The 13,883-nt window shown below is 45.4% G+C and overlaps 1 protein-coding gene across 5 annotated transcripts in view; it reads left to right on the top strand.

The window, feature by feature from the left end:
- raph1a (Ras association (RalGDS/AF-6) and pleckstrin homology domains 1a) overlaps nucleotides 1-13,883 on the top strand; it is a 205,729-nt gene that overhangs the window by 181,476 nt on the left and 10,370 nt on the right. For all 5 annotated transcript variants that reach the window (XM_060827549.1, XM_060827552.1, XM_060827548.1 and 2 more), the window contains 2 exons: nucleotides 211-309; nucleotides 11,377-11,497. In XM_060827549.1, coding sequence (XP_060683532.1) covers nucleotides 211-309; nucleotides 11,377-11,497 — 220 coding nt within the window. The remainder of the gene's footprint in view (nucleotides 1-210; nucleotides 310-11,376; nucleotides 11,498-13,883) is intronic.

The following is a 13,883-nucleotide window of genomic DNA, read 5'->3' on the forward strand; positions in this document are numbered from 1 at the left end:
TATCTATTCAGAATGGATAAGTTGGACTAAAGTGTCTGTACATCTCTATAACATCTATAGTCAAATTTACCATGAGAAGCATTTGCCAATTCAGAGTTTCATGTTCCCATTTCCAGCCTGACCACACTGATTTTTATTAGGGGGAGTTTTTTGTACATAGATGCCAACCTTTGACAAATAATATTTTCCTATTTGTTTTTATTCCTGCAGCACCCTCAGATCCAGAAGAAATCTCAGTACATCAAGTATCTCTGCTGTGATGATGTCAGAACTCTTCATCAGTGGGTGAATGGCATTCGCATTGCCAAGGTAATCAATCCTTGTTGATGGAGGCCATGCTTTATCATTGATTAAACTTATCGCTATACCCAATCAGCATCATGTGCTTTCCCTCAGAAAACTGGTGAATGGTGTCAATCTCAACTATGTGGGAAAATGGTCTTTTCCTGAGCTAATTTAGCTGGGAGATGGGAAACTGAATTGTAGCTCCAGTGTACAGGAGGTTGAGAGTAGTGAGGTCATAAATAGGTTTCAAGGTTGCAAGAGTGTACCAGCAAGCTGGAAGGTGGTTGAAGTATGTCTACTTCAACGTCAGGAGCATCCGGAATAAGATGGGTGAACTTGCAGCATGGGTTGGAACCTGGGACTTCGATGTTGTGGCCATTTCGGAGACATCAATAGAGCAGGGACAGGAATGATTGTTGCAGGTTTCTGCGTTTAGATGTTTCAGCAAGAACAGGGAAGGTGGCAAAAGAGGCGGGGGGGGGGGGAAGCAGTGTGGCATTGTTCGTCAAGGATGGTATTACTGTGGCAGAAAGGATGTTTGATGAGGACTCGCCTACTGAGGTTAGAAACAGGAAAGGAGAGATCATCCTGTTGGGAGTTTTCTATAGGCCTCCGAATAGTTCCAGAGAAATAAAGGAAAGGATTGCATAGATGATTCTGGATTGGAGCGAAAGTAACAGGGTAGTTTTTATGGGATCTTTAACTTTCCAAATATTGACTGGAAACACTATAGCTCAAGTGCTTTAAATGGGCCAGTTTTTGTTCATCGTGTGCAGGAGGGTTTCCTGACACAGTATGTAGATCGGCCACAAGAGGTGAGGCCACATTGGATTTGGTACTGGGTAATGAACCAGGCCAGTTGTTAGATTTGAAGGTGAGTGAGCACTTCGATGATAGTGACCACAATTTGGTTAAGTTTACTTTAGCAATGGAAAGAGAGGTATATAACGCAGTGCACGAGTTATCACTGGGGGAATAGGCGATTATGATGTGATTAGGCAAGATTTAGGATGTGTAGGACGGGGAAGGAAACTGCAGGACATGGGAATACTTGAAATATGGAGCTTGTTCAAGGAACAGCTACTGTGTGTCCTTGATAATCATGTGCCTGTGAGGCCGGGAGGAAGTGGTCAAGCAAGGCAACCATGGTTTATAAAAGTTGAATTCCTTCTCAAGAGGAAAAAGGAAGCTTATGTAAAGATGAGACATGAAGACTCAGGGCGCTTGAGAGTTACAAGTTAGTCAGGAAGGACGAAAGAGAGAACTAAGAGGAGCCAGGAGGAGACATGAGAAGTCTTTTGCATGTAGGATCAAGGAAAACCCTAAAGCTTTCTATTGGAATGTCAGGAGGACCAGTTCTACCACAGAATACACCAGATGACCTCCTCCTTTAAAGACCAAATTTCCCCTCCCATGTAGTTGAAGATGCCCTCCAACACATCTCATCTACGTCCCGCACCTCTGCTTTCAAACCCCACCCCTCCAACCACAACAAGGACAGAACCCCCCCGATCCTCACCTTCCACCCAGCCAAACTCCACACAAATCACCTCATCAGCCGACATTTCCGCCACCTACAAATGCACCTCATCACCAGGGATCTATTTCCCTCCCCACCCCTATCCGCTTTCCGAAAAGACCGTTCCGTCCGCGACTAGTCAGGTCCACCCCCCACCAACAACTCGCCTTCACCTGCTGCCGTTGCAGGAATTGCAAAAACCTGTGCCCCCCGCCACCACCCTCTGTCCAAGGCCCCAAAAGAGCCTTCCATATCCATCAGAGTTTCACCTGTACTTCCACAAAATGTTATTTACTGTATTTGTCGCTCCTGATGCGGTCCTCTCTACCATTGGGAGACTGGATGCCTACCTGCAGAGCGCTTCAGAGAACCTCTCCAGGACATCCATACCAATCAACCCCACCATCCCGTAGCCGAACTCCCCCTCCCACTCTGCTGAAGACATAAATGTCTTGGGCTTCTTCCATCACCAGTCCCCCACCACTCGACGCCTGGTGGGAAGAATGTCTCATCTCCCGTTTCAGACCCTTCAACCTCATGGCATCAATATGGACTTCACCAGTTTCCTTATTTCCCACCGCCACCACCACCTTACCCCAGTTCCAATCTTCCAACTCAGCACCGCCCTCATGACCTGTCCTACCTGCCAATCTACCTTCCCACCTATCCGCTCCATCCTCCTCTCCGATCTATCAACTCTACCCCCACCTCAATCCACTTATTGCACACTCAGCTACCTTCTCCCCACCCCCCTCCCATTTATCCCTCCACCCCCTGAGGCTCCCAGCCTCATTCTGATGGAAGGGCTGTTTCCTGAAACGCCGATTTTCCTGCTCTTCGGATGTTATCTGACCTGCTCTGCTTTTCTAACACCACTCTAATCTGCAACACCTACAGTACCTGCTTCTGCCTAGGAATAAAAGAATGGCTAGAGTAAGATTAGGGCCGATTAATGAGAGTAGTGGGAAGTTGTGCATAGAGTCCAAGGAGATAGAAGAGGCGCTATGAGTATTTTTCATCAGTATTCACACAGGAAAAAGACAAATTTTGTTGGACAGGCTACTGGTCTAAATGGGATTGAGGTTCATAAGGAGGGGATGTTAGCAATTCTGGAAAGTGTGAAAGTAGATAAATCCCCTGGGCCGGATGGGATTTATCCTTGGATTATCTGGCAAGGTAGGGAGGAGATTGCAGAGTCTTTGGCTTTGATCTTTGTCATCATTGTCGACAGGAATCGTGCCAGAAGACTGGAGAATACCAAATGTTGTCCTCTTGATCAAGAAGGGGAGTAGAGACAACCTGGTAATTATAGACCAATGAGCCTTCCTTCAGTTGTGAGTGAAGCGTTGGAAAGGATTACAAGAGATAGGATTTATGATTATCTAGAAAGAAATAATTTGATTAGGGATAATCAACACAGTTTTGTGAAGGGTAAGTCATGTCTCAAACTTTAATGAGTTCTTTGAGAAGGTGACCAAACAGGTGGATGAGGGTAAAGCATTTATGTGGTGTTTATGGATTTCAGTAAGGTGTTTGATCAGGTTCCCCATGGTAGGCTATTACAGAAAATACGGAGGCATGGGATTGAGAATGATTTTAGTAGTTTGGATCAGAAATTGGCTAGTTGCAAGAAGACAGAGGGTAGTGTTTGCTGGGAAATGTTCATCCTGAAGTTCAGTTACTAGTGGTGTACCACAAGGATCTGTTTTGGTGCCAGTGCTGTTGGTCATTTTTATAAATTACCTGGATGAGGCGGAGGAGGATGGGTTGGTAAATTTGTGGATGACACTAAGGTCGATGGGATTGTGGACTGCGCGGAAGGATGTTAGGGAAGGACCTAGATAAGCTGCAGAGTTGGGCTGAGAGGTGGCAAATTGAGTTTAATGCAGAAAAGCACTGCTGCCTCACACCGCCAGGGTTCGATTCCAGCCTCGGGTGACTGTCTGTGTGGAGTTTGCACATTCTCCCTGTGTCTGCATGGATTTCCTCCGGGTGCTCCGCTTTCCTCCCACAGTCCAAAGACCTGCAGGTTAGGTAATTGGCCATGCTAAATTGCCTATAAGAGTTCGGTGCATTAGTCAGGGGTACAGTTGAGGAATGGGTCTGGGTGGGTTACTCTTCGGAGGATTGGTATGGACTTGTTGGGCTGAAGGGCCTGTTTCCATACTGTAGGTAATCTAATCTAAAAAAGTGAGGTGCTTCATTTTAGAAGAAATAACAGGAATACAGAGTACTGGACTAATAGTAAGATTCTTGGTAGTGTGGATGAGCAGAGAGATTTCAACTTCCATGTGCATAAATCCCTGAAAGTTGCCACCCAGCTTGTCGGGTTGTTTAGAAGGCATACAGTGTGTTGGGTATTATTGGTAGAGGGATCGAGTTTCGGATCCACAAGGTCATGTTGCAGCTGTACAAAACTCTGGTGCAGCTGCATTTGGAGTATTGTGTATAGTTCTGCTCAACACATTATAGAAAGGATGTGGAAGCATTGGAAAGTGTGCAGAGGAGATTTAGCAGGATGTTGCCTGGTATGGAAGGAAGGTCTTATGAGGAAAGGCTGAAGTACTTGAGGCTGTTTTCATGAGAGAGAAAAGAGTGAGAGGTGACTTAATAGAGACCTATCAGATGTTCAGAGGGTTAGATAGGTTGAACAGTAAGAGCCTTTTTCCTCTGATGGTGATGCTCATATGAGGTGAGATAGCTTTAAATTAAGGGGTGATAAATATAGGACACATGTCAGCAGTAGGTTCTTTACTCAGTAGTAAGGGCAACAGTAGTAGACTTGCCAACTTTTAAGGGCATTTAAATGGTCATTAGATAAATATATGGATGATAATGGAATAATGTAGGTTAGATGAGTTTAGTTTGGTTTCACCGGTCGATGCAACATAGAAGGTCAAAGGGCCTGGAGTGCGCTGTAATATTCTATGTTCTGTGAGCACTGTCTTTATTAGGCTTTAAATGTACAGCAAAAAAGAAAGAGCTGTCCAATTAATTCCTATTTTTCTCTCCATAGCCTTCAGTATATTGAGAATCCCTTGGTCTCCCTAGTTCATACCTTGTTTAAAATTGTACCATTTATTTGATATTACTACTTCTTGCAAAATAGATCGCTATAAACAGCTGTGTTAAAAGTGAAATGTCATGTGTTTGCCTGCTTTACCAGCCTATATTCTAAAGCCTACTATCATCCTCCTCACTTCACTACATTTCACATTTTGTGTCAATTGAAAACTTTGAAATTGTGCCTTCATGTGCAGGTGAATAACATATAAAGAAAGAGTTGCTCTATACGAACATCAGACGCACCACTATATACCCTGCAAGTATGAAAAATTTTGTGGTTCTGTTTGCAGAGCTGGGAATTTGTGTTGCAGACGTTCCATCCCCTGTCTAGGTGACATCCTCAGTGCTTGGGAGCCTCCTGTGAAGCGCTTCTGTGATCTTTCTTTCCTCCAGCATTTATAGTGGTTTGAATCTGCCGCTTCCGGTTGTCAGTTCCAGCTGTCCACTGCAGTGGCCGGTATATTGGATCCAGGTCGATGTGCTTGTTGATTTGAATCACTGGATGAGTGCCATGCCCCTAGGAATTTCCTGGCTGTTCTCTGTTTGGCTTGTCCTATAATAGTAGTGGTGTTCCAGTCGAACTCATGTTGCTTGTCATCCACGTGTGTGGCTACTAAGGATAGTTGGTCGTGTCGTTTCGTGGCTACTTGGTGTTCATGGATGCGGACCGTTAGCTGTCGTCTTGTTTGTCCTATGTAGTGTTTTGTGCAGTCCTTGCATGGGATTTTGTATACTACGGTGGTTTTGCTCATGCAGGGTATCGGGTCCTTTGTCCTGGTGAGTTGTTGTCTGAGAGTGGCTGTTGGTTTGTGTGCTGTCATGAGTCCTAGTGGTCACAGTAGTCTGGCTGTCAGTTCAGAAATGTTCTTGATGTATGGTAGTGTGGCTAGTCCTTTGGATTGCGGCATATCCTCATTCAGTTGTCTTTCCCTTAGGCATCTGTTGATGAAATTGCAGGGGTGTCCGTTTTTGGCGAATACATTGTAGAGGTGGTGTTCTTCCTCTTTTTGCAGTTCTGGTGTGCTGCAGTGTGTTGTGGCCTTTTTGAACAGTGTGTTGATGCAACTTCTTTTGTGTGTGTTGGAAAGACAACGGAATGAGGACATGCCACAACCCAAAGGACTAGCCACACTACCATACATCAAGAGCATTTCCGAACTGACAGCCAGACTACTGCGACCACTAGGACTTGGTACACAAACCAACAGCCACTCTCAGACAACAACTCATCAGGACAAAGGACCTGATAGGTGCAGTGATTCTTAGAAACGGGCGGTGTGGGGTTGTGGGACTGAGGTTGGAGGCGGTGGATGGGAGATCCCCTGAGGTGATGAGGTTATGGATGGTCTGGGAGATGATGGTTTGGTGGTGGGGTCATGGTCAAGGGGGCGATAAGAGGAGGCGTCCGCGAGCTGGCGTTTGGCCTCAGCGGTATATAGGTCGGTGCGCCAAACTACTACCGCACCCCCCTTGTCTGCCGGTTTGATGGTGAGGTTGGGATTGGAGCAGAGGGAGTGGAGGGCTGCACGTTCTGAGGGTGAGAGGTTGGAGTGGGTGAGAGGGGTGGACAGGTTGAGTCGGTTTATGTCGCGGCGGCAGTTGGCTATAAATAGATCGCGGGCGGGTAAGAGGCCAGCATGGGGTGTCCAGGTGGATGGGGTGCGTTGGAGGCGGGAGAAGGGGTCGTCAGAGGGTGGGCGGGAGTCTTGGTTGTGAAAGTAGGCACGGAGGTGAAGGCGGCGGAAGAATTGTTCAATATCTCGCCGTGTGTTGAACTCATTGATCCGAGGGCGTAGGGGAATGAAGGTGAGGCCCCTGCTGAGGACTGATCTTTCATCCTCAGAGAGGGGGAGGTCTGGAGGAATGGTGAAGAGCCGGCATGGCTGGGAGCTAGGACCTGGTGTGGGACTGGAGCTGGGGGTGGGGGCGGGGACAGATCGACGTAGGGGCGGGGTTAGATATGGTGACGTTGCTCGGTGTGGGGGCGGGGTCATGCGTCGTGACGGAAATAAGCGTGGGGGCGGGGTTACGTGGCGAAAGTCTGCATGGGGGCGGGGTTATGCGTGGTGGCGAAGGTTTGCGTGAGGGCGGGGTTACGTGTAGTGACGAAAGACGGCGTGGGGGCGGAGAAACCTGAGGCGTTGTGGTCCTGCAGGTTAGTGATGTCAGTGGGGGCGAAAGTGGCTGCGGCGACGGCAACCGAAGGGGCGGAAATGGTTGTGGCGACGAAAGAACCGTAGTCATTCCTGGTAGCCGCGGGGGTCGCGAGTCCGTCGGCGATCTTCCTGGCGATCGTGGAAGCGGTTGTCTGTGCGGTGATCGCCGGGGCGGTTGTTTGGGCGGCGATCGCGGAGGCTCCGAGGTCGGTGGGGGAGGTGGGAGAAGGGGTCGTCAGAGGGTGGGCGGGAGTCTTGGTTGTGAAAGTAGGCACGGAGGCGAAGGCGGCGGAAGAATTGTTCAATATCTCGCCGTGTGTTGAACTCATTGATCCGAGGGCGTAGGGGAATGAAGGTGAGGCCCCTGCTGAGGACTGATCTTTCATCCTCAGAGAGGGGGAGGTCTGGAGGGATGGTGAAGATCTGATGATCTTCTCCTTCTCCTGATGAAGGGCTTATGCCCGAAATGTCGAATTTCCTATTCCTTGGATGCTGCCTAACCTGCTGTGCTTTAACCAGCAACACATTTTCAGCAAAGGACCTGATACTCAGCATGAGCAAAACCAACGTTGGGTACAAAATCCCATGCAAGGACTGCACAAAACACTACATAGGACAAACAGGAAGATCGCTAACGGTCCGCATCCATGAACACCAAGTAGCCACGAAACGACATGACCAGCTATCCTTAGTAGCCACACACGCAGATGATAAGCAACATGAATTTGACTGGGACAACACTACTATTATAGGACAAGCCAAACAGAGAACAGCCAGGGAATTCCTAGAGGCATGGCACTCATCCACAAATTCTATCAACAAGCACATCGACCTGGATCCAATATACCGGCCACTGCAACGGACAGCTGGAACTGACAACCGGAAGCGGCAGATTCAAACCACTATAAATGCCAGAGGAAAGATCACAGAAGCGATTCACAGGAGGCTCCCATGCACTGAGGATGTCACCTAGACACGGGACGAAACGTCTGCAACACAAATTCCCAGTTTGGCGAACAGAACCACAACGAGCACCCGAGCTACAAATCTTCGCACAAATGTTCAACATAAAAAATAACTGTTGGCCAATCCTACCTCTGTCTCTTGGTAGATTTGTATTCAGGCTGCCACTTCCCACTTAACCCTTTGGGTTCAATTTTGTAACAAGTTTATGTTTGGGTGTTAACGAACACTTTTTAAAAGTTTATGTGCATGATGTGAACAGCACAGTTAGGATACATCCCAACTGAATGAGGTGAGTTATCTTATTTGAATATTACGCACTGATAGTGTCCTCTTATCGGAGGCCAGATGCAAAGTACATATTTATTATTTAAAATCTGATTGAAGATTTGTAGCTCGGGTGTTCGTTGTTGTGGTTCTGCTCACCGAGCTGGAAGTTTTTGCTGCAAACGTTTCGTTCCCTGGCTAGGGAACATCATCAGTGCTGTTGGAGCCTCGTGTGAAGCGCTGCTTTGATGTTTCTTCCGGTATTTATATTGGTTTGTTCTTGCCGCTTCCGGGTGTCAGTTTCAGCTGTAGTGGTTTGTATATGGTGTCCAGGTCAATGTGTCTGTTGATGGAGTTTGGGGATGAATGCCATTCATCCCCAAACTCCATCAACAGACACATTGACCTGGACACCATATACAAACCACTACAGCTGAAACTGACACCCGGAAACAGCAAGAACATCCATCAACAGACACATTGACCTGGACCCCACATACAAATCACTGCAGCTGAAACTGACACCCGGAAGCGGCAAGAACAAACCAATATAAATACCGGAAGAAACATCAAAGCAGCGCTTCACACGAGGCTCCAACAGCACTGATGATGTTCCCTAGCCAGGGAACGAAACGTTTGCAGCAAAAACTTCCAGCTCGGCGAGCAGAACCACAACAAACACATATTTATTATTGCCTTCGAAGTTCCCCCACCCCCCTCAACCTTGAACTACTTTTCCATTAAGACAGTAATATGCTCTGTTATGCTACCTGGTAATCTTTTTGCATACACTATCTTGGCCCCTTCTTTCTTTCTTTTCAGTTGTTTCACTTTTTATTTACATATATCTCTATTGTATTTGAAACACGAAATTTGTCATTCTTTCCCCATTATGGAATGTTTCTATTCTGCACCAGAGCCATATTCCTCTTCAAGAACTTCCATTGCTAATGTATTGTTTCACATCTCACTCTTTTGTTTCAAAAGCACTTGGACCACGTCCCCTTTCAACTCCCTGATCCTAGCATTCTGTGCAGTCGAATATTTGGTACATTGGGAAAGATTCCACTGAAGACAATTCTCAGAGTGTATTCACTTTAAATAAACTCCCTTTCCTCAAAGGCCTAGCTAAGAAGGAGTTGTCTACTATTCACTACAGCAAACCTACCTACAATGGTCAGTATACACATTAGGATTAGATAGACCCATATGCTGTAGGATTGGTCTGTTAGGTAACCTGGTAAATAGGGCCCAAGTCATTTGTACATCTTACCAACTTGATGCTTAACAACAGTGTGTCAAAACCATTTAGCATAATGGCTGCCCTGGTCAGATAATTTCTTGCTGTATATTATGCAAGATCGTGAATGCTATAAAGCCCTCACTTCTATTCCTGAAAAGTATGCAGTCATCTCATCTTATCCTTCCTGATTAATGTATCTGAAATATTTGAGCAGTACATGCTGCCAGAGTATAGCCGCAACATGAGTTGTGCTCGCCATAAACAGTGTCCTACCAACAAGCCAAAAGACATTCTATCACACAAATGATTAATGTGGTAAATGAGATGTCAAGTATGTAGGCCATACACCCCAATGTGGCAGATCAGACCCAAACAGCATTTCCCTTTATCTGTTTGCAACAAAAAAGATACTCACCATCTCTACCTAGACTGCACTTGCAAAAAGTACAACAGCATGTCCAACATTAGATGTGATTCTGAAATTGGACAATTGTTGGATAATCCAGAGTGCATGAAGAAATATACTGGCAAACAGTTTAGGATTACCAGTCAATTTTCAGGGTGGTCACTTGTGTGTATTAGAAGCATATTTATAATGCAAAGGGCTTTGTTCTTTTTAGACAGTAATAACCTGAATATGACTGCTCTTGTTTCAACTCAATTTGCTGTTGCATTTCTTAGGTAAGCCTTGAGCAATCAGAGTCAACCTGTGTGGTTTAAAATTTAAACAAAGCCTAACTGTTAACCATCAAACATCATTAAGTGGTGTTACTCATGACAACACCTTTACCAACTGGAGTCCACTTGCCAATCAGTCAATTCTTTTGTCTTGTGCAATATAAATACTGCTTTCTCCCCTCCCTGAATTGGTATTCTTGAAAATTGTTCTGATGAATGCAAATAATTTCAACAAACTGTCTTTATCAGCAATATGCAAGTTCAGTACTGCCAAATAAGTGTATTCATTTTTCCTCCTATCCTTTGAATATTAGCGAGTTTTGAGAAGATTTGTAGCTCCAGTTGAGGTTCTGGATGTAGGTTTGCTTGTTGAACTGGAAGGTTCATTTTCAGATGTTTCGTCACCATGAGGTAACCACTTCAGTGAGCCTCCAACTGAAGCACCGCTGATGTTTCCTGCCTTCCATTTATATGTTTGGATTTCTTTGGATTGGTGCTGTCATTTCCTGTTCTTTTTCTCGGTGGTGGTAAATGGACCCCAAACATATAAATAGAAAGCAGGAAACCTCAGAAGTGCTTCGTCCGGCGGCTCACTGAAGAGGTTATCTAGTATGGTGATGAAACATCTAAAAGTGAACCTTCCAGCTCAGCGAGCAAACCTACATCCAGATCCTTTGAATATCATTAGATGTTTGAATACTATATTGGATGTACTGAGTGTTTCCAAATTTATAGACTTCTGGGTATAAAATTCCAAAGATTCATCTTTTGTTTGAACTATTTTTCCTCCTCTCTGGCCTAAATAACTAATCCTTTTATTACATAAGAAATAGGAGCAGGAATAGACTGTGGCCTGTCGATTTGAGATTGATTTTGTTCCAGCAGCTTCAGCTAGAGGAAACTTTTCTCTCCAGGTTTACCCTCCATATGTCCTTAAGAGCAATGTGTTTCAATAAGGACACCTCTCACTCTTCTAAGCTTCAGGGAGTATCAGCATAGTCTTAGTCTTTCTTCATTGAACAATAAACTAATCCCAGTGAATCTTTGCTTACCTAAAGAAAGCAACATATCCCAAACAATTTCAGTGATCATTTTCACTTAAAATTATGTGAGTTACTACTGTTATAATGGTCTTTATTTTGAGAAGAAATATATAGAAATGATAATTAAATAATCCCATTTTTATCTTTGTTAACCAGTACGGGAAACAACTATATGACAACTACCAGGATGCTGTGAAACGAGCTGAAGCAGCATATGAATGGTCATCCCTGTCCAGTGCCAGTATGAAATCTGGGTCTAGTTCTTCCAGTTTGCCAGGTAAACTAACCTTTTTTTTGTTGAGTGTGTGGTGCCAGATAAGGTCAGGCAGCAGGAAAAATGATGTTTTGGGCAAAACCCCTTTTTGTTTTGTCCAATTTTGTTTTTCTTCGTACCCATTACCCTGTTTCAAAATAATTGAATTCCTAATGAGGTGTGGACATGTAGAAAGCAGTTGACATCCAGGATCCTATTCACACTCAAATGTAAGCATAACAGCATCAAAGTTTCAGCATTCGTGGCACTACAGGTGCTGTCTTCCTACCCTGTATTATATGAGTAGAAGAATTGAAGGAGCTAAAAATTGAATCCTAATAAAGGTAGAATATGTTTGTTTAAAGCATGTTGAGCATTGAGCATTTACCCACTCAAGAGCTGCAGATACTAATAAAAAATGTCTGTCACTTTTTAAAAAATTCATTCAGGAGACTTGCTTTGCAGGCTGTGCCAGCATTTATTGCTGATTACTAATTAAGCCTGGCAACAGATTGCTGGTTGGTTTGTGGATTGTGACTATCTTTCTCTCCAGTAAACTACCTAAAGCCTGAAGAAAATCAGTTTATTTCCCTCCCTAGTAAGCTGTTGCCTCTAACTAGTAACTAAGAGATGTTGCTGTTAGTATACCAGTGCTTGTGCCTCCACTGAAGAAACAAGAAGAACCTGGAGAAGAGAGATTGAAGAACAGAAAATTCTGGCAAACAAAAGGATCATCTCTCTGAACCCTATAGACTGAAGCCATTGAACTTAGAGTCATAGCGATGTACAGCACAGAAACCAGACCCTTTGGTCCAACTCATCCATGCCGATAGGATATCTCAAACCAATTTATTCCCATTTGCTAACACCTGGCCCATACCTCTTTAAACTCTTCTTTTTCATATACCCATCCAGATACCTGATCAAGATCCTGCTGTACTCGAGGTAACCTTTTTCTCTGTCTACTACACTTCCAATTTTGGTGTCCTCTGCAAACGTACAAACTACAGGGGAACCTCAATTATCCGAATACCAATTATCCAAAAATCTGATTATCCGAGGGAGATCTTGAGGTCCCAACAGAAACGTTACAAGATGTGTGTCCAACACTGATTTGTGTCTTTTGTTTACGCTGATTAAAAGTGCTGCCGAGAACAGTCCTGGCCTGATGGGAGCGCAGGCACTATCTCTAAAGGACTGATCTCCCACCTTCTCTCTCTCTCTCTTTCTCTTCCACCCCCTCAGCACTTTCCCTGGAGTTCTACACAGACATGTACCCTAAACCTCCCTTCTCCAAATAATCTCTCTAACATCATCCTGTACAGGGCAAAGGTGGAACCTGATAAAAATTTGTGTTTCTGTGCGCGCTATTTGGAGACTCACCAAAAGACAGTAGCAGCAGCAGTCTTGGTGGTGTCCAGTCCAGCTGCCCCGGAGAGGGGCTGGGGGCAGATGGAAGTCACGTGGGGGCCGGTGTAGGACAGGGTTTGAGGGGCAGGTTTGGATGGGATTGGGGGGGACAGGCGGAGGTTGGGGGTGGGGGCAGTGGTGGATGGGGTTGTTGAGCGGGGTTTGGGGCTGTGTAGGATGGGTTTTGGGGGGGGGGGGGGCGCGCGGACAGAAGTTGTGGGTGGGGACAGGTGGGGACAGTGTTAGACGGTGTTTTTGGGGCAGCAAGCGAGGAAGTGGTGTTGGGAGCAGGCAAGGGCTCGTGCATGCTGTGCTGCTGCTAGTCTCCTGAACAGGGAGCAGACTTAATAGAAAATGGCTAGTTCTCTCTGTATCCCTAGTGATATAACCTTGCTAACCAGTCGACCAAGAATCTTGGCGAACGCCTTACTGAAGTCCATACAGATCACATCTACCTCTCTGTCCTCACCAAAAAAATACAATCGAGTCAGAGAGGATTCAAGAAGTAACAATGAGACATGATTTCCCACGCATAAAGCCATGTTGACTATCCTTAATCAGTCTTTGCCTTTCCAAATACATGCAAATCCTGTCCCTCAGGATTCCCTCCAACAACTGGCTCACCACCACTGTCAAGCACACCGGTCTGTAGTTCCCTGACTTGTCCTTACCACCCTTCTTAAATAGTGCCACCTCGTTAGCCAATGTCCAGTCTTCCGGCACCTTGCCTGTGACTGTGGTTGATCCAAATATCTCAGCAAGGGGCCCAGCAATCACTTCCCACAGATTTGTGGGGATTTATCCACTTTTGATGTCACACAAAAGTGACATCCAGCACCACCACCTCTGTAACATTGGAAATTTTCCAAGACATCATCATCTACTTAACCATATTCTATATCTTCCATGTCCTTCTCCACAGTTATACTGATGCAAAATACTTGTTTAATATCTCCCCTATCGCCTGTGGTTCCACACACAGGCTGCCATGCTTATCATT

Source organism: Hemiscyllium ocellatum, chromosome 7, assembly GCF_020745735.1.
Source record: "Hemiscyllium ocellatum isolate sHemOce1 chromosome 7, sHemOce1.pat.X.cur, whole genome shotgun sequence".
In the NCBI taxonomy this organism is placed as follows: Eukaryota; Metazoa; Chordata; class Chondrichthyes; order Orectolobiformes; family Hemiscylliidae; genus Hemiscyllium; species Hemiscyllium ocellatum.